The sequence below is a fragment of the Delphinus delphis genome, chromosome 19, assembly GCF_949987515.2.
Source record: "Delphinus delphis chromosome 19, mDelDel1.2, whole genome shotgun sequence".
NCBI lineage: Eukaryota > Metazoa > Chordata > Mammalia > Artiodactyla > Delphinidae > Delphinus > Delphinus delphis.
Window position 1 is genome coordinate 16,767,676 of NC_082701.1, and position 24,699 is coordinate 16,792,374.

General features: G+C 53.8%; 1 protein-coding gene across 4 annotated transcripts in view; it reads right to left on the reverse strand.

Moving 5' to 3' along the window:
• The window catches only part of CRHR1 (corticotropin releasing hormone receptor 1), a 51,687-nt gene extending 38,894 nt beyond the window's left edge, over nucleotides 1-12,793 (reverse strand). For all 4 annotated transcript variants that reach the window (XM_059997875.1, XM_059997873.1, XM_059997874.1 and 1 more), the window contains exon 1: nucleotides 12,666-12,793. In XM_059997875.1, the coding sequence (XP_059853858.1) occupies nucleotides 12,666-12,698 (33 nt within the window). In that variant the 5' untranslated portion in view covers nucleotides 12,699-12,793. The remainder of the gene's footprint in view (nucleotides 1-12,665) is intronic.
• Nucleotides 12,794-24,699: the final 11,906 nt, after the last annotated feature.

Consider the following 24,699-nt stretch of genomic DNA (forward strand, 5'->3'; position numbering starts at 1 on the left):
CTCGGAGAGACAGAGCCGAGGTTGGGGACAGCACGGAGACGCCAGCCACGCAGGTGCCACTATCAGTTGTGCTCTCGCTCAGTCAGCTCTCTGACAAGTGTAAAGTGAGGGAGATCTCAGTGTCAGCAGCAAAGTGACGTCCTTTAAGAAGCTGCGTTTTAAAAGGGATGTGAAGAGGGTCGGGGCGGGGGGGGGGTAGAGTGAAACGATCTGACGGCTGGAAATTAATTTCTGTTAGAAAACTGCGAAAGGTTTTGAGGCTGCTTTTCCTGGACAAGTGACTGCCTTCCAAGGCCATGAGGGTGCTTTAGAGGGGGCTGCTGGACCACCCAACCCCAGCGAGCAGGGAGGTTCAGGGCAGAGACTGGGAATAGCTGTCTAATCAACCATAAGCGGGGCAATGGCCCTGCCTGTTTCTTTGTCTGTGAAAGAAGTGAATTAGCCACAATCAGAAGTTTCAGACAATGCCTGGCAGGCTAGAGACACAAATTCTGTTTCTCAGGCTTCACCTCAGAGAGCTGGGCTCGGCAGGCCTGAGGGGAAACTTGGGAGCCTCTCCGTTTTTTGAATGTTCTCCAAGTGATTCTGAAGGGTCACCAGAATTGAGGGGAACTGCACTAGCCCAGTAGTTCTCAAGTGGGGGCAATTTTGTCCCCCACGGGACACGAGGCACCATCTGGAGACAGTTTTGGTTGCCACAGCTAGGAGGAGCTACTGGCATTTTGTGGCTAGAGACCCGGGACACTCAGATGCAACCTCAGATGCACGGGCAGCCCCACAGCAAGGAACTACCTGGTCCCAAATGTCAACGGCGCTGAGCAGCGGAAACCCTGGGGTGGAGGGTTTTGCAGCTCCTTCCGAGCTCTGAAAACGCTCACTTGCCTGCCCATCATGGAAGCTGGGAGTGTGGAAGGAAGATGGTGATGGGAAGGAGAATGCTGGAAAGAATGAGAGGACACGAGGGAGGAGCCTGCAGGACAGGAAGAGGCCCTGATCTCACCCTGTGGCCTTGGACCCGGCATTCCCCCACCTCCTAGCCTCAGCCCAAAGGCAGGAGACTGCTGGGAATGACCCCTCCTGGCCAGGTGGGGAGATGGGAGGTCCTTCCCCTCACTGCTGTCCTGGAGCCCCCAGGCCTCCTCCTGGAGGGTGTGCACAGGAGATGCAGACGAAGCAGGAAGGTGGCCACCTGTGGGTACAGCCAACGCTGGGGATCAAGCAGCATAGGGAGGGCACGTAGGCAGCCTTTTCCTGGAGCCGTGAACCAGGGCTTGCCCGGTGTGCCCCCTGGGCGAGCTCCTCGGAAGCAGAAGGCAGAGCTGACCCTGGAGAAGTCGTGCTCCCTCATCTTGGGTGAGTCCAGGGACGAGGGCTAGAACCAGCGTGGGGCTGAGTCCCGTGAGCCTTGGGATGAGCCCACCACAGAGGAAGGGCTTCCCGTGTCTCACCAGAGCTCTGTGACTGTCATGTGTCTCCCCAACCCCTGCCCCGACCTTGGTGGGTGATAATGTGCGGGTTGATGAGTGAGAACGAAGCGGGGGAAGGGGCCCACCCAGAATCTGCCGGGTGGTAAGGGCTCTGAATAAACCGAAGGTTTCCACCCTCCTGGACAGGGGTTCTTCCTGCTTCCGGCAGCCCAGCCCAGCTGCTACAGCACCGAGTCTTACAGCAGGAGGCGCCCAGGTACAGGGCTGGCCGGCAGCCAGACTCCCTTGAAAAGTGAACCAGAGACTCTGGGCTATGAATCCTGGCCCCAAAGGAGGGGTTTAGATCAGCGCTGCTGAAAGGGTGGTGGGGACTGTGCGGGACTGCAGACTGTTCATTACTGAGAGTGAGCATCTGGGAACGCCGATACGAAGTTGTCTTGGCTGTGATCTCACTGAACAGGGTCTAGACCACTTCAGATGTTGTCCAGCGCTCCAGAAGAGTCACGGGATGCAGGCTGCATGGTCGTCATGCACAACAGGACCACATGGACTGGAAAGACCCACGTGGGCCTTCCCTACAGCTAGTGTGAGAAGCCCTGCTTTGGCTGGAGGAGAGCACACGATGGCCGGCTCATCAGGGAAGGCCCCATGGAGGAAGAGGGTCTTGAGTACTAGTTGGGCTCAGTGGCAAGGGGAGGAGTCGGGGGGATGGGGGACAGAGTGGAGGCTGGGGGAGGGACCTCACCAGGGAAAGCAGCAGGTCCCACTCATTGAGCTTCAGGGGGGACAGGCCCCTCAGCACACAGGCATTTCCTCCTTTATTCTCCATCATGGTCCAGAGGAAGACCAAGCCCAGAGAGGTTGTGTAACTTGCCCAAGGTCACCCAGCCAGGAAGTGGCGGAGCCGGCCCCAATCCCAGGCCTCCTGCTTCCTCAGCTCTAGGCACAGTTCTCCTCCCCCAGGGATGCTCTGCTTCTCAGGGATGTACATGTGCCACTGCATGGGCCCGGAGTTTCACAGCCTGGCAGTGATGTTCACTGTGAGGTCACTGGGGCCCAGCAATCTGGAGAGAAAGACACCAAAGTCTGTCCCACACCCACCCTTAGGGAGCTAGAGGGTAGGGATGTAGACTGAGAGACAAGATCCCACGGAGGGAGCCAAGAATGGGCTCATTCCTGGGGTTTCCCTGGTGGCGCAGTGGTTGAGAGTCCGCCTGCCGATGCAGGGGACACGGGTTCGTGCCCCGGTCCGGGAAGATCCCACATGCCGCGGAGCGGCTGGGCCCGTGAGCCATGGCCGCTGAGCCTGCGCGTCCTGAGCCTGTGCTCCGCAACGGGAGAGGCCACAACAGTGAGAGGCCCGCGAACCGCAAACAAACAAACAAACAAACAAACAAACAAAGAATGGGCTCATTCCCTTCCCCCAGCGTCCTCTGCCCACCTCTGCCTTATCTGTCTATTCCTGCCTTGTAACCAGCAGAACCGGGACAGCGGCGGGGAGGGAGGCCCAGGCTGCCACCAAGCCTCCTCCCCAGCCCCTGCCTGGGGACTAAAGTGCCCTGGACCTGCTCTCTGGGGACCCCAGGTTGTGAGAAAGTTCTTGCATCTCTGTCCTCAGCCCAGCTCCAAACCTGCTTCTGGCAATGTCTCCTACCAGCCCTGCCCGAACCCCTCATAAAGCAAAATGCTGCCCTTGTTTTTTGGGGGGTTTTTTTGTTTTTTGTTTTTTTTTTTTGCGGTACGCGGGCCTCTCACTGTTGTGGCCTCTCCCGTTGCGGCGCACAGGCTCCGGACGCGCAGGCTCAGCGGCCATGGCTCACGGGCCCAGCCGCTCCGCGTCATGTGGGATCTTCCCAGACCGGGGCACAAACCCGCGTCCCCTGCATCGGCGGGCGGACTCTCAACCACTGCGCCACCAGGGAAGCCCTGCCCTTGCTTTTACATGTGGACAAATGCCTCCAGTGCTACGGGAACCAGGGATGGAACGTGGGGCAGGGCTGGAATCGCTAAATGTTACTCAATGGCGCCAACAGCGTAGCACTCGATAAGCCATTGCGTCATAAATCCACTTGCAGAGCCGGGGGAATCTATCTGTCTAGCTTGTCATTTCCATGTCTCCTGTCGCCATAGCACCTCCACACACACAGATAAATGTTCAGCGGGGAGATGCCCTCCATCGAATTCAGCATCTATTGTGTGCCTTCGGAGCTTGGAGTACTGGGTTAGGCGCTCGGGACACAGTCTTGTTTTTGCTTTCATTTTTAAGGGAATCCTCCTGACCCGGCAGAGCTCAGAATCTATGGTGGGACAAGGGCTTGGGTTAGGCGAGAGTGACCAGAGGTCCATGCGGGGTCTGGCTGGTAAATGTTTTGAGCATCCTGTAGGGGGACAGACCAAAGAGCTGCAGGGTCCCCTGTTGTTGGAGAGCCCAGGCTCCACCGTGAGCCAGAGGGTCACATGATGGGGAGGAGGGCAAGCAAAGGAACGACCAGGGAGAGATGGACTTAGACTGGAGGGCTTCCTGGAGGAGAGGGTAGTGGTGGTTCAGGGAGAATTTGGTGGACCTATTAGACAGGATTGATGTAGAGAGACTGGGGGGACAGAAGCCCTAGAAGGAGGAATACTATGGCCAAAGGCAGGCGGCGGGCAGAAATGAGTATTCTGTGGAGGTAGGAAGGAGGGCTGGGGCAGAGGGCCAGAAGAGCCGATGGAGAGATGCGGGGAACATCTGTTTTTTTCACCCCTAGAGTAGGAGAGAAAAACTCCATGGGGTCGCGTGTGTGGGCGTGGGCACAGAGGCCGCTCGGTGAAGAGCCAGAGAAGCTGGGCGAAGTGGAGGGAAAGGGCAGGAGGAGGCGGACAGGCAGCGGCTCAGACCAAGCCCAGGACACAGGCCTCCCTCAAAGGACCAGCCTCTCGGGCTCCCAGCCAGGCATGTGCGGCCTGGGGCGTGGTCACGGAGGCTGTCCAACCTGCCATCCACCCCCACTACTGACCCCAGGGCCCCGGGGGCCCAGCTGCTACTCTGGGAGTCAATCCTCCAGCCCTGGCCCGGGCAGGAGGGCGCTGCCCACCTGTCTCATCGGTCTAACTGTGCAGCAGCCTCTGAGTAGGTAGCAGTTGGGGGGATGCTATTAGAAACACTGCAGATGACTCCCTGAGGATCCCAGCGCGTGTGCGTGTGTGTGTGTAAGAAAGAAAGAGACAGACTGCACAATGGGGGCCAGGTAGATCCTCAAAGGCAACAGGCTTTGTTCCTTCTGACTGGGTTGGGAGAGCCCAGCCCTGGGGTCGCTGGAGGGTGTGGGGTTGGGGGGAGCTCCTTCCCGTGGGCAGGCATCCGCAGCCTCCACAAGGCACGCCTCAGAGCATCCCTGCTCTCTGGGGCTCTGCTGACCCTGATGGCTGAGGAAGGCTCCTGGCAACAGATTAGGGAGATTGGGGGGAATTCTTGTAAGAAATGGAGAGGGGGGATGGGACTTCCCTGGTGGCGCGGTGGTTAAGAATCCACCTGCCAATGCAGGGGACACGGGTTCGAGCCCTGGTCCGGGAAGATCCCACATGCCGCGGAGCAACTAAGCCCGTGTGCCACAACTACTGAGCCTGCGCTCTAGAGCCCGTGAGCCACACATACTGAGTCCATGTGCTGCAACTACTGAAGCTCGTGCGCCTAGAGCCCGTGCTCCGCAACAAGAGAAGCCACCGCAACGAGAAGCCCGCGCACCACAGCGGAGGGTAGCCCCCTCTCGCCGCAACTAGAGAAAGCAGCAACCAAGACCCAACGCAGACAAAAAAAACAAAGAAAGAAAGAAACTCTTAAAAAAAAAAAAAAAAAAGAAATGGAGAGGGGCGTTTCCAGTAAAGGCCATCTCTGGCCTCAGTACCAGAGGCACACGTTCACTTAGCTGCTAAAGGGAAAGTACTAAACAAGAACAGCCGAAAAAGACACGCAGGCCTTTTTCTTGCTATCACATCTTTCTCTCTCCCTTCCACCCTCCTCCCTTCACTTTCCTCCAGGCCCTTCTGTCCTCATCTCTCTCTCTCATGCCAACTTTAGCCAGTGGTCTCCGTCTCTGCATCACCTTTGGTTTCTTTCTGTCTTTCTGCATGTCCATATTTTATATAATAATAAAATCATCTATCCTGAGCAGGCCCATGGGCACCTAGCTGGGCCTTTGCTTCTGACTGTGGGGTCGGGGCCCTCAGTGCAGGGGGGCCTTCTGCCCCTTAGACAGCCCGGGGCTTTCCCTCGACCCTTCCCCAGGGTAGCCAAAGCCCTCCTGGGCCTGGTTTCCGTCTCCAGCCTACACAGCCCAGCCCCTCATCCCTGGCCGTCCCTAACCCACCCAGCTCTGTCTGCACAGTGGCGGGGCTGCTCCAGGAACAGCTGGTATCTCTGGAAATCACGGAGCCCTTCACACATCCTGCCAAGGGGGCTGGGGAGACACGGATGAAAGCAGGGGAAACCCTGCTGTAAATGGAAATGTCGCAGCCATCGCTTGCCCTAGCCCATCACCCTGGGCAGCCTCCCCTCCAGCTCTACGGCTCCATGCTCCTGCCAGGGGTACCGAGCAATACACTGTCCCAAAGGCCTGACCTCCCAGCGCTGAAAGGTTCAACTAAGTCTCCCACTGTGCCTCCGGGTAGCCTCACTACCTCTTAAAACTCGCTATGGGTGGGCTCCAAATTGCAGTCGGTCAGCCTAGAACAAACCCCCGTCTCCCTGCTTCTTCAGGCACAGAAGCAGCTGGACCAGTCTGGCCAGTTTCTGTCCTGGGCTTTGACCTAGGCGTCCTGGCTCCCGGCCAGATTGGCTGGAGGATGGGAACAGATTGACAGGTGAAGGGGGGGCAGGTGTGCACCCCACAAACCTCATCTCTAAGCACCTCACTGGGGCTGCTCCCTGGGGACCAGCGGGGCCAGGGGAGGGACTGTGATATTGCTTGAGTTTATAGGGAAGAAAGAGCACCCACAAACACCTTCATCTGTCCCTGAAATGGATTCATGCCTCCTGGGTGGAGAGTTGCCAAAAAACACATTCGGCTAAAGCACTGAGTCGGGGGTTCTGTGTACATGGGACCCATCTCCCAGAACTGCATCTCAACACACCCATTTCACAGAAAAGGAAGTGCATGTCCGTATTCCCCAAATCTTCCTCCTTCCCTTCCTCCCCTCCTGCCTTCTAGCTTCTCAGTTTTGTTGAAGTTGACACCAATTACTCTGAAAAGAAATGGTTAATAATCTGTTGCTTAATGGAATCTAGTTAGTTGTTTTAAAATAATTGTTTGCGTCAGTGACTTAATCATTTTGTATTATCCTCCTTACATGTCTATACTTTTTTTTTTTTTTTTTTTTGCGGTACGCGGGCCTCTCACTGTTGTGGCCTCTCCCGTTGCGGAGCACAGGCTCCGGACACGCAGGCTCAGTGGACATGGCTCACGGGCCCAGCCGCTCCGCGGCATGTGGGATCTTCCCGGACCGGGGCACGAACCCGTGTCCCCTGCATCAGCAGGTGGACTCTCAACCACTGTGCCACCAGGGAAGCCCTACTTTTTTTTTTTTAAAGATTTAATTTTATTTATTTTTGGCTGCATTGGGTCTTCGTTGCTGCGTGCCTGCTTTCTCTAGTTGTATGTGGTAAGCAGGGGCTACTCTTTGTTGTGGTGCACAGGCTTCTCTTGTTGCGGAGCACGGGCTCTAGGCATGCGGGTTTCAGTAGTTGTGGCATGCGGGCTCAGTAGTTGTGGCTTGCGGGCTCTAGAGCGTAGGCTCGGTAGTTGTGGTGCATGGGCTTAGTCGCTCCGTGGCATGTGGGAACTTCCCGGACCAGGGATCGAACCTGTGTCCCCTGCATTGGAAGGTGCCTTCTTATCCACTGCGCCACCAGGGAAGTCCCCATGTCTCTACTTCTAATGCCAAATGTTTTCACATGTCAGAGATGTTCAGAGGGCCAACAGCAGGCACCTCTGTCCTTTGCCCTTTGAGCTTGGCTGATGGCAGGCGGCCCCATCCCTTCTCCCCAGGGTCTAAGAAAAGGACCCTGGGGCAGGAGGAGATTCTACATTGCTAAGTACTCCTTCCTCCACCTCCCTTTCCCTCACCCCTCCTCCTTTTGCTGTTCTTCCTCGAATTGATAAAATTCAGTAAAGATTTATTAAGTGACTACTATTGTTAATAGTTATTAAGCACTTACTGTGTGCCGGACAATGTGCAGTTGTGCTTAATTTCACACCTGACATCTCATGAAGTCATTATGATTATCCCATAAAGTAGATACTATTTTTCCTCTTTTTTTTTAAACAGATGAAGAAACTGAGGTTCCAAGTGATAACCTAGCTTCATAGCAGAGTCAGGTTTCAAGCTCACATCTGCTTCACCTGATGTTCCCACCCACACAAGAAGATGCTGATTGCCACGTTGGGTGAAGTGAGGGCTGGCTGGCCGAGAGCGACAAGTCGGAAGACAAGCATTTAAAAAGGACTTGATGATGTTACTTTCAAGGGACTCTGCTGACAGGGGCCCCCGAGGATCTAAGTAGACAGGAGTCATTTGTAATTAACAAATTCATTCATTGAATATAAAACTGCAGCTAAGACTTGGCCTTAGCTCCAAAATGGGCTCACTCTTCCTTCTGTTGATGCCATGAATGGTTAGGTAGAGTCAGAGCTGGGAGAGATCACCCCACCCTCTCCTTTCACAGAGGAGGAAACAAGAAAGGCCCCAGGTCACCTGCTGACAGCCTGCCCTCCTCCAGACCAGACAAGGCCCCACCCTCAATGGATTCTCCAAATCACCAGGTGCTACATTGGCTCTTTGTTGCTTTCTTTTCTTTTCTTTTTAACATAACCATAGTGAGCCTAAGGGGGGCAGTTCCAGTCTTTTCTGCATCAGAGGTGGCTTTTCTGCCAGGATGGTTTTGGCATCTCTCAGTCTGTTTGGACAGGACACCTGCACCTCCTGGGAACAGCAACGGGTCCACTCTGATCATGCAATACTAAACTGAAGGAAGCAGCGATGATAACACCAGCCAGCCAGCCAACTAACATTTGTGAAACGCTTATTACGTGCAGTTGATTATTAGGCCCAGTTCTATGACGGGTGAAAGATGCAAAAACGCTACCTGTTGAACGTCCAAGAGCTTTTTCTATAGTTGTTTTTTCCTGCATTATCTCATTTTCTCTGAAGAGCAGGCACCTTGCAACTTTTTCTGAAAGCAAACTCTGTGCCAGGTGCTGTTCCAGGCACTTTGTGTGTATATTAACTCATTTCACCCTTACCTCAACCTTTCGAGTTAGGTATTGCCTCCATTTCATAGCTGGGAACACTCAAGCTCAGAGAGGGTACTTGGGTCCGAGTTTTGAGGTCCTGCAGCTGGGAAGGGGCAGAGCTGGGAATTGAATCTGCTGCACCCCACTCTTCTCATATGAGGTCGTGGCCCTAAGGAGTGTTTCTGGAAACAGATCTTGCACAGAGACGTGAAAGGTAAAAGACAGTCTAGTCAAATACCCCTGTTTACGGAGAAACGGTAGCTCGGAGAGGGAGGGTAACCTACCTGAAGTCACACAGCTAATTAGAGGCATAGCTGTGACTGATGTCAGGTTTGCCAACTCCCAGGTTGATGGTCTTTCCAACCCAATAGCTTCTAAAATGATCAGCCCTATACCTAACCCCTTCCGTCTAGGTCACATCATGTCCGGGGCTCAGGCCCATGGGCTTGTAAGCACCACAGGCACTTGGGGTGTTGCCAAGGGCACCTTCGACCCTCCAAACTCCTTTTTCTGTGCAGCTGAACACCACTGATGCTCTCCGAGGATGCAAATGTTAGAGAGGGTGAGAAATGGATTTTCCACTTGAGCTTGTCCTCAGCGGCCCTTGGTCAGTGTCCTGCTTTTCCACAAATCTATGCCCTCCTTAAGAACTGGACGGACCCAAGTCATGCCCCTCCCCAGAGCTGGACATATCAAATCCTGACAGCTTGGCCTGGCTGTCAGCACCCCTCTCCTACTTTGCCCCTGGGCTGTGGCCATGCCAATAGTCCCCACACCCCATGGCTCACTTGTTTGCCCTTGTTTTCCCTCCTGCCCATGCTCCTCTCAGAACCCGGCTCCATATTATTTGTCAAAGAAGCAATTTGGAAATGGCCCAAATGTGCACAGATTTAGACGTGGCAGAAGAGCATCCCCTCACAGGGAATATGCAGATGTTGACGATCTCCTTCTGGAGGCTCCGGAATAACATGGGACAGACTTGGGTTGTGACAGTAAGTGAGGGGGCCCAGTGGCCACAGCTGTGCCCAAACATGCACTTGAAAAAAAGGCCTGCAGGGATTTTTTTTTTTTTTTTTTTTTGAGGTACGCAGGCCTCTCACTGTTGTGGCCTCTCCCGTTGCAAAACACAGGCTCCGGACGCGCAGGCTCAGCGGCCATGGCTCACGGGCCCAGCCGCTCCGCGGCATGTGGGATCCTCCCGGACCGGGGCACGAACCTGTGTCCCCTGCATCGGCAGGCGGACTCTCAACCACTGCGCCACCAGGGAAGCCCAGGGATTATTTTTTAAATGGCAACAATAGCTGTGTTAGGAGGGTGAGACTGTAATAATTTCCCCCTCTGGTTTTCAAACTTTGTGTAATACTGCTAGATTGCTTTTATGACAAAAGCAATAAAACCAGTTCTCTCTTCGCAGAACTCACTTTCCTTTAGTCGCCCACCAGGACTTGCCTTCTCCACTCTTCACACTCAGCCAAACCCACCACTCTGAGCCACACTTGGGTCTCCCCGCGAGGAGCTGTGGCTGGTGGGTAGGTGACTCGGAGGTGGTCGGTCCCTGGCCCTCCCGTGGGGGCAGAGACAATATTTCACCTGTCTCCTTGGCATCCACGCACACTCACACGCACATCATTTCTCCCTCACTGACATACGCAACCACCCTCCCATGCACACACACATTCTCACTCATACACATTCACACACACTCTCCCCCAGTTCTCTGTAACCAGTACAGTGTGAGGCCCATGGTAAGGGCCCCAGAGTGGATCCTTGCCCAACCCTGGCTGAGTTGTTGAGGACAGCACCGGATTTTGGATGAACCCCACCTAGATTCAGACTTTGATACCAACAAAACCGCCTGCGCTCTCTCTCATCTGGCAGAAGTCTAGGGTGAGATTTTAGTGGCTTCAAAGATTTTCTGATAAAAGCTACCAAAGCAAAGCCTTCGAGCCACAGTACCTGACTCTGAATTCTGGCTCCACCACTCACTGGCTGGATCAGTGAGGAACAAGTTCCTTAGCCTCTCTGTGCCTCAGTAATAATTCCTACTTCCCAGGACTGTTATGAGGACTAAATGACTTAATATTTGCAAGGCAGGTAGAACACTACCCAACAAGCTGTATATGCCACGTGAATAAAGGAAAAAGCAGTTATTTAACTGAAACCGCATTGGCTGCGCATTCATTCACTGCCTCTCACTCATTCAGTATGCGTTTACTGAGCACCTACTGAGTTCATTAGGCCAGACAGAAAGGGCACACATCTCACCACCTAGCAGGAAACACACACACACGGCAACAGAAAAACAAAACAACTGTTTTTCCTTTTAGACGAGCATCATAATTCTAAGCAGAAACTTGCACATGATTCTAAGAAAGGCCAGAGAAAGAACATTTACCTATTACCACGTAAACTCAAAAACAAAAACAAAAACCTACAGTTCAATCCTTTGAGTCCACTTAAAACGCTGAATTTGGTCTAACTGATTTGTGAATTTAGACCCAGGTTTGCTACACTCTAGCCTTTTGGAAAATATACCCGCTCAGTGCCATCTAGTCAAGCTCTCTGGATGTCTCTCCTCCTCTCTCCCTCCCCGGGTCTCCTTCATCACCCAGAAAATAATCTCTGGGTTCACCCCCAGTCCTCAGTTTAGGAGTGGGGGAGGGGCTATGGGTTCAACCAGACCAACCCTTAGTCATTTTTAAAAACCAACTTATATATATTCGGGAGAGGGAGGGAGAGAATGGAGAAAGCCTCGGTAACTAGTAATGTCTCAACTGATGAGCCGGCAGCTGTTGCATTTTTAAATCTTGGTGGTTTAACTCAAACCACTTTGTGTGCTGATATACGTATTGTTGGTTTAATAACCGATGGAAAAATGAAATTCAGTCAATCCGCACCCCTCCCCCCAATCCATTCAGTTCTTTTGAAGTTAATAGCTTGTCAAAGTGCTGAATCCAGTCAAGCTGCTGTCTGTGCTCTGGCGGTCCCCACTGACCCTGCGGAGGGTCAGGCAAGAGCCGCGCTGGCGTCCCCCGCGGCGGCGCCGAGGCCCACCCACCCCTCCCTCCGCTGCCGCCTCCTTGCCTACACCCCGCAAGCCGAACCGCTTTGGGAATCGCCCGGCACCAGGAAGTGGCAGCTGTCACTAGCGGCGGGCCCGGGTGTCGACGCCCCAGCCCTTCCCCGGGCCCCGAGGCAGACCCCGCCGCCCCAGAACTTCAGCGGACAGGCTGTGGACGTGCGGTCTGACGACTTTCCTAAACTCCGGACGCAGGAATCGCGTCGCCAGAGCCCGGGCAGGAGCGAGCAGGCGCGGGGACCGACCCGCTAGTGCAAAGGCTCGGAGAGCCAGCGTCGTGCTCCTGCGGGCGAGCCGGCGGCGGCGGAGGAACGTTAACTACCGCCGGATGCTCGGTCTGCACCCCGGAGATTGCCATATTGATCCAGGGCTCGCAGGCACCGGGGACATTTATCTCCCCAGACTTGCAGGGGCAGGAAGGAGCTCCCAGGAACAGGGCGGAGGCGTGCGGAGTGGGGGACCTGATGAGACGGTGCTGGGGCGGATGGGGAACCCCTCTGCCGGGCCTCCTGTCTCGGGACCCCAGTCTACCCGGGAGGGTGGGAGGGGGAACCCTGCGTCGGTTCCCACAGCTTAGAGCGATTACCCTCACTGAGCTGGTTACCCGGGGGGGGCTGACACCCCCCCACCCCACGCCCACCTCCCGGCAGCTTCGCCACAAAGATTTCTTTTTTCGCCAGTGTCGTCCCCCTCCTCCCCCCGCCCAATGCCGGCTCCAAAGGTCCAGAGGCAGGGAGTTGGGCTGCTCCTCAAACCCCGGCCGACCCCGGACCTGGGCACAGTTCTGCTCAGTGACATCTAGTGATCCGCATCACACCCATAGCCCACCTAGCTCTGCGCGCCCGGAGCTGCGGGCCCGCAGTGCTCGAGGGCTGACCGGCTCGCTCTTACCTTGACGAGCCGGAGCTGCAGGCGCCGTCCCATCCTCGGGCTCGCTCGGTCACCGTCCTGGATGCCTGGGTCCCTCGGACATCCCAGAGGGGCCGGCCGGCGGGTGAGGGCTCGGGCTGCGTGGGTGGGCGGCCAGGCTCCTGTGTCGCCGCGGGTGGCTGAGGCGCCCGGCTCCGCGCTCCCCGGCCCGCCGGGCTCTCGCTCTCCCCTTCCCGGGCGAGTCCGGCCGCCGCTTTCTGACTCAGCCCGGCCCGCAGCTGCCTCTCCCCCGCCGGGAGCCCGTCTAGCCCCCGCCGCCTCCCCCGCGGTCCGCGCCGCTAGTCGCCTCGGCTCCCCGCCCCTTCGCCTGGGCGTCCCCTCCCCTCCGCTCCTCTCCCCTCCCCTCCGGTCCCTCCTCCGCGCCTCGCCCCTCTGCTCCCTCCCTCGCCCCGCCTCCTCTGCCCCCTGTCCTTCCCGGAGCCGGCTCCCCGCGCCCTCGCGGCGCTGACCCCCTTTTCCCCGAGCCCGGGTTTGCGGCAGTCGGCTGGGCGCGCTGGCAGCGCTGGCGGCCGCCGCAGCCCGGGGAGAAGCTGGGGGGTGGGGGGCCGGGGGCGGGAGAGGAGGCAGCTTCCCGCCTCCCGCCGGATTTCAGGCTGGGGCCTGGGGAGTCCGAGGGAGTCTGAGGGGACTTGGGGGGCTCAGGTGAATCTCTAAGAGCGAGGCTCTTGGAGGCTGGGGAATAGGGCAGCCCGGACTGAGCAGAGGCGCCGCGGAAAGCTGGTGAAGCTGGGAACTGCGTTCGGGCAGTTCCCGCCCTGCGGCGGACCGGAAGGTCCCCTCGCCCCCACCTCAGCAGGGCCGAGGTGTTGGTCCAGACCCCCCGCGCCTTTGGAACTGGCACGCCAGGTGCGCGCTGAGGCGCGAAAGCTCTGAGGGAGGAACCCTTCTCATTCATTCATTCATTCATTTTCTTTCATTCGTTCGTTCATCCTTCATTCATTGTACAAACTAAGCGCCTGCCCAGTTTGGTCCCGGCAAGGAGCTTAACCTGGGAACCCCAAGACCAGGGGAGATGGCGGTGCCCTGCAGGACTAGCCGGCCTCTGAACGCCGCGGAGGGGGAAAGTCCAGCGCGCATTGCGCTACGAAAGGGACAGCAGCTAGGAATCCAACAGGCTGGGCGAGGAGGAGGTCACAGCGCCCCCTCTCGGCCGAGCCCTCAGGGTAGGGTCAGCCGCCCCGCCAGGCCTCCTGGCCTCCATCCAGCCCCTCATCCCGCCCCCAGCCCTGGCAAGCAGCTCCCGCCTCCCCCAGCCCCTTAGACTTTCCCCTCCAGCTCTTTCAGGCGGACAGAACTTTTGACTTCTATCTCTTCCTTCCGCCAGAGCCGAAGGGGGAGGTAGAGAAGTGACTCTACCCCGCTGAGCCTGGGCCTGCAGCGGCAACCGCAGACCCTCCCGAGGAAGCGGGAGCGCTCCGGCCGGAGCACGCTCCCGAAGTGGTGGTCAGCCGGCTTTGCAAGCCAACTCTGAACCTAACCGCCCTGGATTCTGTGCCCTGCCGCGCCCACCTTCCACCTTCGGCCGTCTTCCTTCCACCCACTTCTCAGCACACTGAGCAAAAGCCAGCGCATTCATGGGTCCAACTGATTCTTCATTTAGACAGGGAGTTTTTGTTAAGAGGTCTTGCGAGGAAGCTGGGGCGCACAGACAGGTGGTGACCGGCCCAAAGTGACGTAACTGGTAAGCCTAGTCCGCAACCTCCTGATTCTCAGCTCAAAGTGCCCGGAGGGCTGGACCCTGATGGGGTTTGGGGCTCTGAAGTGGGAGAGGGGCCGTGCCCAGGAAACCAGCTGGTCACACTGGCTTAGCCACACTGGGTAGCACTTTCTAAATGAAGCACACAGTCTGGAGTCTTTAAAAAAAAACCCGTTTGGTTAGTGCCCCAGAGCTGGCTGTGCTGATCTTGGCACAGACTCATCCCAACCAATCCCAAAGAGATGGATGCACCAACCAGATTGCCAATTAATTGTTTCCAGCAAAACTTAAATGCAGGGTAGTCCAGTATAGTGCAGGTTCTGGAGTCGGCCTGAGTTTGAGTCTAGGCTGTTCCACTTACAAGCTGTATAAACCTGGAAAATTATTTAACACTGCCTCAAATTTCTCATCTATAAAATGGAGGTAGGGGCTTCCCTGGTGGCAAAGTGGTTGAGCGTCTGCCTGCCGATGCAGGGGACGCGGGTTCGTGCCCCGGTCCGGGAGGATCCCACGTGCCGCGGAGATGCTGGGCCCGTGAGCCATGGCCGTTGGGCCTGCGCGTCCGGAGCCTGTGCTCTGCAGCGGGAGAGGCCACAGCAGTGAGAGGCCCGCGTACCGCAAAAAAAACAAAAACAAAAAAAAAAATGGAGGTAGGACTACCTACCTCACAGGTTGGGTGATTTAAACACGTTAATATTTGTAAATGGCTTGTAACAGTGCCTGGCACGTAGCAAGGGCTTAGTGAAGGTTAGCTGTAATCATCACCACCACTACCACCACCACCACCACCATCATCATCATAACCATCACCGAATGGACCAGATGCTCAAATGGGCAGAGTGGTCCCTCCCTCTAGGCAGTTCTTTATGGAAAGCTGAATTCTCGATTAGAAGGTCACAGCAGCGATGGACTGTGGAATCAGAGGAGAAGAAGCTGGCGGGTCCTAAGGGAAGTTTGCCCAGGCCCCGCAGAGCCCTTTCTCCCCAGCCCTGCTTGACCTTGGAGCTGGCTCTCCAAGGACCAGACAGCTCCAGATTTCCAGATTCTGTTTCTCTCTGCTTAATAAACACCACTTCCCCTTTCGGAGCCCCTTTGTTCTCTCCTTGAGGTGATCTTTAAATATGCTAATGCCATCGATCAGGCTGTAATCAAGTCTTGCGCTTCCGGCCTTTTTGGCCTGGGATTCAGACCTTCTCTCGCTAAAAGGGCATCTACAGATGGCACATTTCATCCCCCTTTCTCTCCCCATCCAGTTGATTGTGTTGATTTCACTGACCTAACCTCCACACTGCCCCCACCCCTGGGCAGGAGAAGGGGGCCTCCTGTATCACTCCATGACCTACTTATTTATAGTTTTGGCCTTGACCACCTCAGGGGGGTTATGAAAGCCTCAGGTTTAACACTCCTTCTGTAAAAGGATTCCACGTCCCCTTTCATTTGTCCTGAAATTGCTTCCTTCCACCTTCAGGCGCCTTCGCTGCCCTTCCCCCTCATCAACCCCAGCCGCTCCAGCCAACCAGCCCTGATGGCTCAGGACGGTCTCCTTAGCAACCTCTCCAACCCTCCTCAGGACCACCTTCTGCTCCATCCCAGCCAGACCCTTCCCAAACTCTCTTCGGACCCCTCCCTTGCCCTCTCCTTTTCCTGTCCAAGCCCAGACCGGAGTCAGCTTTCATCCATTGAATCTGCCAGATTTGGAAGAAAAGAGAAATAATGAGGAATCCAAACAGGACTAAAAGACAATGCCACGTCTTTCCAAACAGTAGGAGAAACAGATATGAGAATAAGTCGTGATGGGTGGGACCCAGCGAGGGAGGGCTGAGTATGTCCCCTCTGCCATTGGCTTAACCATGGGCATCCCAGTGAGGTCGATGGTCTGGAACTGTATTTCTCAGACCACTTGTGATGAAGAACCAGTTCTTGATTTTTAAATTTCTAATCTGTTGCAGAATGATACCATTGCAAAATATAGTGGGAATGAATTATTAAAAATAAAGACATACAAGCCTAATATTCAGAACATAAGAGCTCAGTAACTGTAATCTATTACAGTTTCTGATCTCATGACTTAAAAATTAAATCAAGCAAAAGCAAGAAAAAGAATAAAGACATACAAAAGAAAAGCTCAATTTTTAAAATTATTAGATCCAATGAACCTAAAACTACTCTAAAATTGCTTAAACTTTTTTACATGCTTACTCTATTTCTGCACCTACCTTGTTACAACTGGCAACAAATAGTTTGCAGGCAGATCATGCTTGGATAGCACTAGAATGCTTCTGAAAATGGCCTCACGGAGGGGGAAGCTTATAAAATCGCATGAACATCGTGGGAGATGGTGTTAATTACTCAATTCATCTGTGTCTTCATCCAACAAACATTTAATGAGCAGCAACTATATGCCAGTCACCACTGGACGCTGAAACTAATAAAGATTAATATAAACAGGGCCTTAGCCCTCAAGATGTTCAGACTGGAAGGGGAGACAGCCACTCTAATGAATAATTGAAAGCTAGTGAAATTAGGTCAGTAATAAACCAGGCATCGTGAGCATGGAGGGAGACATATTAATTCTGCTCGGGGCCAATGGGGAAGTGATATTGTGCTGGGGTCTGGAAGGTAAATGATCACTTACCAGGTAAGTGATATGGTGCTGGGGTCTGCAAGCAGAGAGGCAGATGTTCAATTCCATGTAGGCTGCTGGCACTCAGTACATGAGCTAATTCATGTAAAGTGCTTAGTGCAGTGCCTGGCACAGAGCGAGTGCTTCAAAAGTCTTAGCTGTTTTTATTATTAAAATCTTATAAATTATTGTCATCATCCTGATCTTCATCCACCTAGATCTACCCAGCACTTGCCATACCACAAGGCTTGTGGGATCTTAGTTCCCGGACCAGGGATCAAACTCGCACTCCCTGCAGTGGAAGTTTGGAGTCCTAACCGCTGGACTGCCAGGGAAGTCCCAGGAGTTGGATATTGAAGGAAGTGGATGTGGACAGATGAAGAGAGAAGGAGACCTTCAAGGCAGGAGCGTCCGTTAGAGATACAGCCAGAGGCACAGGCATGGAACAGGGGAGGAGACTGGTCTGATGGGGACAGGTGATGGGGGTGCAGTGACTGGGTGATACTATTCATTCCCTCGTTTAGAACAACAGATAATAACAGTACGAATTAGGGTGTGTGGGGCAGTTTTTGCCACACAGCTCTTTCACGAACATTTTCTCATTTAATCCTTGTAACAACCCTGCGGAGGAGGTATTAATAGCCTCACTTTACGGATGAGTTCAGAGGTTGATAGCTTGCCCGGGGTCACACGGCAGGATTCCAGCCCCATGACCTCAGCTCCTGTTCAGGTATTTCCCAGTGTACTGTGGAGGGGTGACCTGAGCCTAGACCCGCAGGGAGCTGTGATATCACCTAGAGGAGGCCCTGGCTCCAGAAAAATGACGTTCTAGGACCAGTCTTTCCCCAGTGGACAGACAAAAGGGAGGAGCAAAGGCAAGCTACACGACACAGCCTGACTGCAGACACTGTCTGCTAGGTGGGCCGCTAGGTCACAGAGGCTCATCAGGTGACCTACCCGCTGCTCCTCCCAAGACTGAGTCTGTATCAATCAAGGGCAAATGTGCTTACCTTGGCCACAATTACCATGTTTTTGCATGCATTAAGTGTGGCCAAGAGGGCCATTGAAGTTGTTTGTCTTTAAAAGAACTTTTTTTTTAAGATTTTTTTTTATGTGGACCATTTTTAAAGTCTTTATTGAATTTGTTACAATATTGTTTATGTTTTTTGGTTTTTTGGCCCCGAGGCATGTGGGATCTTAGCTCGCGGACCAAGGATCAAACGCACACCCCTGCATTGGAGGGTGAAGTCTTAACCTCTGGACTGCCAGGGAAGTCCCTAAAAGAACTTTTTTTTTTTAAACATCTTTATTGGGGTATAATTGCTCCACAATGGTGTGTTAGTTTCTGCTTTATAACGAAGTGAATCAGCTACACATATACACATGTTCCCATATCTCTTCCCTCTTGCGTCTCCCTCCCCCCGCTAAAAGAACTTTTGAAAGGTGCACTGGAATAAGAAGTGTTGACACCCTGGGAACATTCTGGACGTGAAAACAGATCAGAGGCACCAGTCAGAAGTGTGGAGTCGAAAGGAAGGGCACATACTCACATATCTTTACAGAGAAGTAGCATCCCTTTAGCCTAGACCAGTGGTTCTCAGCTGGGAGCGCTTCTGTCTCCCATAGGATGTTTGGCAAAGACTAGAGACATTTTTGGTTTCACAACTGAGGGAAAGCTACTGACATTTCGTGGGTAGAGGCCTGGTATGCCACTACACATCCTACAAAGTGCAAGACAGCCTCCACAGCATAGAATTATCTCTTTCAACACACCCACAGTGCTGAGGTTGGGGCACTGAAACCTAGACGAGAGTTTGGTACCATGGACAGCAGAAACCCTGGCTTTCCATGGGGCTACGATCCAAACCCAGACATTCTATTCTGTCTGAGAATCACCAGAGAGCAAGGGTTTCCCACTCTACCCTTCCTGAATTCCATCATTTCCAAAACACTGAGGCCCCAGGGAAAACACTGGGGTAACACCAATGGTGGGGGCATCCTGCTTAAGGCCACCCAGCTGGTAGTTGGTAAAGCCAGGACTTGAGAGGACTCTGGGGTCTTCATGAATGTTCCTCGTCCCACCACCAGGTTAGCACCTTGCCCGCCCTCCCCTCCACCTCTTTTATAGGTATAGTTTGTCCCTTTTTTCCTATTCGTAAAATCCCATTTATAACTCGGAGGGTTCTCATAGAAACCTGCTGGTCTAATAAGTAAGGTGCTATTATTTCCATTTTACAGATCACTAATTGAAGTCTAGAGGTTAAATATACAATGTTATCTGTTTCACTGAAGAGCTATGAGTTCCTGGAGGGCAGACTTTCCCCATTCATCTCAACAGTCTCAGCCTCTGGCAAAGTCCCGTGTCTCAGGAGATGCTAAAGGAAATGTTTTCAGTTAATGGTCAGTTTTACGAGTGGATTAGACCCCAGGCTCCTGCCTCCAGGGCAGAAGACTCTGTAGGCATCCATATTCTTCTGGGTCCTTCACATCACTGGTGAGGCACCCCCTCTTCTGGGGGTTGACCTCACCGCCCCTCCCCCACCCCCTGCAAACAGACAGTTACAGCTTCTTGGTGGGAAACCACAGAACTGAACCTCTGTCTGGCCTTTTCACTCTCTCCCGCCTCTTAGAGGCTCAGGACTGAACAGATTCTCCCTCAAGGTCCCTGGGAATGTCTTCACTGCCCCCAGAAAAGCCCACAAAAACTGACCACCCTGACTTTCACTGGCCACTTACAATTCATAGAACAAGACAAAGAGAGACCTATCAACCAACTGCAATATGTGGACCTCATTTGGACGCTGATTCTAACAAACTATGAACAAACAAAAACCCTACAAATAAACAACTGGAAATATGAATTCTGATTAGATATTTTAAAGTGTAATAATGGCATTGTGGTTATATACTTAAAATGAGTCCTAATCTTTTAGGGACACAAACTGAAATAGTTACAGGTGAAATGACATGATGTCTGGGATTTGCTTTGAAGTAATACAGGAAGGGAGAAAACAGGTGGGGATAGTGACGAAACAAGGCTGGCCATGAGTTGTTAATGATTGAATCTGGGTGATGGGCTCATGGGAGGTTATGGTAACATTTTGTCTATTTTTATATAAATTTATTTATTTAGTTTTTATTTATTTTTGGCTGCGTTGGGTCTTCGTTGCTGCATGCAGGCTTTCTCTAGTTACAGAGAGCGGGGGCTACTCTTCGTTGTGGTGCGTGGGCTTCTCATTGCGGTGGCTTCTCTTGTCGCGGAGCACGGGCTCTAGGCATGCGGGCTTCGGTAGGGTGGCTCGCAGGCTCCAGAGCGTAGGCTCAGTAACTGTGGCACGCGGGCTGAGTTGCTCCGCGGCATGTGGGATCTTCCCGGACCAGGGATCGAACCTGTGTCCCCTGCATTGGCAGGCGGATCCTTAATCCCTGGACCACCAGGGAAGTCCTTGTCTATTTTTATGTATTTAAAGTTTCACAGCACGTTAGAGCTGTCTGAGACCTCTCAGGGAGCGTATTGGCCAGGGTTTCCAAATCATTTTCTGTGCAAACCCAAGATTTTAAAAAGATTCTCCAAGGAGTGATGCTGGAGATGGGGTGGGGGGAGAAAGTGGTGCTAAGGAGACTGGCTAGGGGGCTCTCAGGCTGCACTTCTGTTTGAACCAGTTTTAGATACTGGAGTTCTACGGGAGATCTCATTTTGGGAAAAGGGTTCTGCCCAGGAGAGAAGAAATTTTTCCAAGACCAGCTGTGTCGGGGGCAGAGCTGGACACAGCCCAGTCTCCTGCCTCTCAGCCTCCTGTGCTCTGCACTGTACCACACAGTCTTCCTCAGGCCCAGCTGATGCCCCACAGCCCCTGTGAGACTCGGGAGGACCTGAGGCTTAGGTTTAGGGAGCCACAGCTGAGCTGGGGGCCGGGCCATGCCACCCCTGACCTGAGGTGCCTATGGTATGCAGCCTCCACGGGCCGCTCACTGCCTGATTTCCAAAGCGAGGCCTGTGGCTCAGAACCAGCCTCAGCTTTGCTGGCTGCCATGTGGCCAAGCCCCCGTGGCTCAGCTGGGTGGGAGCCAGCACCTCCAGTCAGGCCTGAGCCAAAGAAGTGCTGACCAGGGCTCAATCCACTGCACACCCAGCAGCAGCTTGTTCCGGAAGAAGGTCTCACGCTCGCTCCTTCCCGAGTCCCTACTGCACGAGAGGACTGGCCTGAGGCTGGCCAGATGTTTCCATCCCGATGTGGTCAGGGGAAAGGGGTGACAAAGGCTGAAGGTCTTGGGTCCTACCGGCAGGCCACGTGGGAAAGAAGCACAGAGGGCTCCTGAGTCACGAGGCAGAAGAGGGGAGGAAGAGGGGAAATTGCCTGTGAGACAGATAGGTGATCCATTCACAGGAAACAGAGCCTGGTAGGGCTCGGGAGGGCACAAAGGAAGAGCAGGGGTGTCAGAGATGAAGGAGGCCGTGGTGGCTGTGCAAGCGATCTCCCAACTGCCCCTCTACACCCACCCTCCACCTTTCCCTACCTGCCATGCACTCCAGGGCTGACTGGTGTGAAGTGCACCAATGGGCTTCCTCACCCTCCCACTTCCAGTTGGATTTAGCCAATAGGAAGCCCCGGCTGAAGATGAGAGGAAGAGAGGAGCGTGAGCTGGGGTATTTAACCCACCAGCTCTCTCCCTGTGGGGAGGCCGTGGGCTAGCTATGTCCCTTGACTGAGGGTCCCCAAGCTCTCATGGCAGCCTCTCTCCATGACTCTCCTTCAGGGTTCTGGTAACCTTCCCCTGTCCCCCAAGATACTGCATGTGGTTAACTACAGGAGACCCTGTGCTTTCCCCATTTTGTGCAAAGTTTTGTAAACAGTCCGTTTAATAAACCCTTCTCGTTTATCTAGATTCAGGTGGGCCATTTATTTCCCTGCTAAGTCCTTGATCGATGCAGGCTGCTCAGAAGCTGAGTTTGCAAACGTGATTGCACAATGAGTCTTTTTCTGCATGTAACCCTAGTGAACTGGAGGGATGGCGAGGCCTCCCCAGGGGGCCTGACTGGACCCAGAGGGCAAAGGGTGAAGGAGGGATGTGAGACAACCCAAAACAAACGAGCAGAGACCCCAGCACAGGGCATCCAACTGGAGGTGTGGTTGGTAGAGGTGTCAGAAGGAGAACTGAGGGTCTCCCCAAGCCTCACTGGAAGGATATTGTCATGGGGCAGGGGAGGGCAAGAGGTGGAGGGGTCCAGTACAAAAAGCAGCAAGACCAGGCTTTGCCCATTCCTCTCCAGCTGTGCTGAAGAAGACAGCTATGCACTACCCCACTGCAGCGGTGCTCTAGGGGTCTGGGCCCATGGCTGCTGAATTCCCAAGGATGAGCCCCTCTCGCCGGACAAGGAACTTCTGCCCAACCTACCTTCCCCGCCTTGCTCTGGGGCCTCCCCTGTAAACATCCTGAGGGAGCCGGAATGAATCCTGGACACTGCCAAGCTCCCTGCTTTGGCACTTTTCCTCAAGCTCTGCTGGCTGCCTGGAGTGCCCTGACCCTCTCTAGGACAGCTAGACTCTCTCCTGGACTGCCACTCCAGGCCCACTTCTCTCCTCCATCAGTTCCCATCTTACATAGGGTTGTGTCCCCAGACTTGCCTCTCAGCATTGGCCCAGCCATTTACTTGCTGTGTGATTTTAGGCAAGTCACACTTCTTCTCTGGATCTTAGTTTCCTTGTTTATGAAAGGGTAGTGGTGGCAGGTGGTATATTAAGGTACCACTCCTGTCCCTTTCAGACTTGTATAAATCCATGGATCTATGTTTTTTGTCCCACTGATGATGCAAGAGAGGAGAGCATACTTCACTCATTCATCCTTGTGTTCCCCACGGCACCTAGCAGAGGGCCCAGCTGGTAAGGGTTGGATGGATGGATGGGTAGGTAGGTGGGTGGGTGGGTGGATGGATGATAAATCTCCCCGTAGTGGAGAAAGGCAATTCATTCCACGGCCCTAAATTGACAGAAATGTCTCCTGAGAACTTCCTACCACCTCTGCTCACCTCCTGACTAATCCAGCACGTTCTCGTTTGTAACCTCTCCTGTGCAGACCCTCCCTTGAAAGGTGCATTGGGAACAAGCCATAATTGTTATCCTTTGAAGGAACACAAGACGATCGACCATAGTTACTTCTGGGGTGTGAGCTTGGGTGGCTTGGGAGAAAGAAAAAGTATTCATTGTATTCTCTCTGGATTATTTTTAAATCCACGAGTTACTTTTATAATATAACACAAATCTTTTTGAAAAAAAGTCATAATTTTTTTGACTTAAAAAAAATTTTTAAGTCATGATAATTATTTGTTTTGCTTCCAATGAGGGGAACTGGGGAGCTGATGATTGAGGCAGGGGTCGGGAGCAGGGAGGAGACTCATTTGTCAGTTTAAATCCATTGGTACCTTTGGACTTTTGTACCATGTGCGTTCACCATCTATTAAAAGATAAATACAAATTCAAGAAATCACTAACCCATGTATAGATATTCTCACAGAGAAATGAGGCACTTCTACATGCAATAGCTCACTTAATCCTCACCACAACCCTAGGTAGCCATGATTATCCCTATTTTCAGATGAGGAAACCAAGACGCACAGAGGATTAAAGGTTTGCCCAAGTTCCTTAGTTGGTGTGACGTAGCATTGAGACTCACACTATGGGTCTCTAGCCCTAACGTAGGCTGCCAGTGAGGCTCAGTTTGCCAAATATACTTCCATTACAGAAAAACAAACTGGCATATTGATGTATGACTCAGTCTCTGGAAGGTTTGTTTATCGTGAGTCAGTCCCACCGAGCTCTGTCCCATTGGAGACGGCTAAAATAACAAAGTTCCCAGCGCTGCAAAGTTGAGGCTGAGACACAGGGCTGAGGCGACCCCACCAAACCGCAGACACGGGGCACCCCCCAGGCCACCTGTCACACGTCAGCTCCTCATCTGGACTCTGGAAACTTTACCTTAAACCTCACCCCCTCTAGGAAGCCTTCACCAGCACCCCAGGCCAGCTCTTTGGTCTTCTCCTGGCCGCTCAAAACACCCCTGTCGAGAGTCTGCTTTCCCTGCTCCACCCTCGGCTCTATGCCTTGTGGACAAGTCCACTCCGGCGCACCTAGCCCTGGGCCCAGCACGCAGCAGGAACTCTAGATACTTGTCAAATGAATGAATAAACCAGTGGCCAGGCCCCTGCTCCTGCCAGGTCACCCTACTTGTCTCCTTTTCTAGCCTGTGCTGATCGCAGGTACACAGGGGTGTAGGTACACAGGAGGTGGGCCCAGATGACCCCTGAGGACTCTGCTCGCAGACTCCAAGTCTATCTCAGGCCGAGACCGTGGCTCATGGGGTCCGTGAGTGAGTGTTCGTCCCTCCCAGGCTGCCCAGCCCCCAGCTCTGATTTCCCACAAGGCCCACGGACTTGGGGAGAGGGGCGCTCTGGTGCGTGGGTGAGCCACTGGCACCCCCGTTCCCAGGGTGGCTGAGCTCTGGCGGGGGTGGAGTGTGGGTGGCAGTGGAGGGGGAAGGGGCTGTGGGAAGCCTCAAGTGACTACCTGAGCAGCGTCGCGTCTGATATTAACTGTGCCCAAATTGCTCGTTTCTGCGTCTTCGCCTTCTCTCATCTCTCCCTCTCCACATCCCTGCCTCGCCTCTCCGACCTCCTGAGC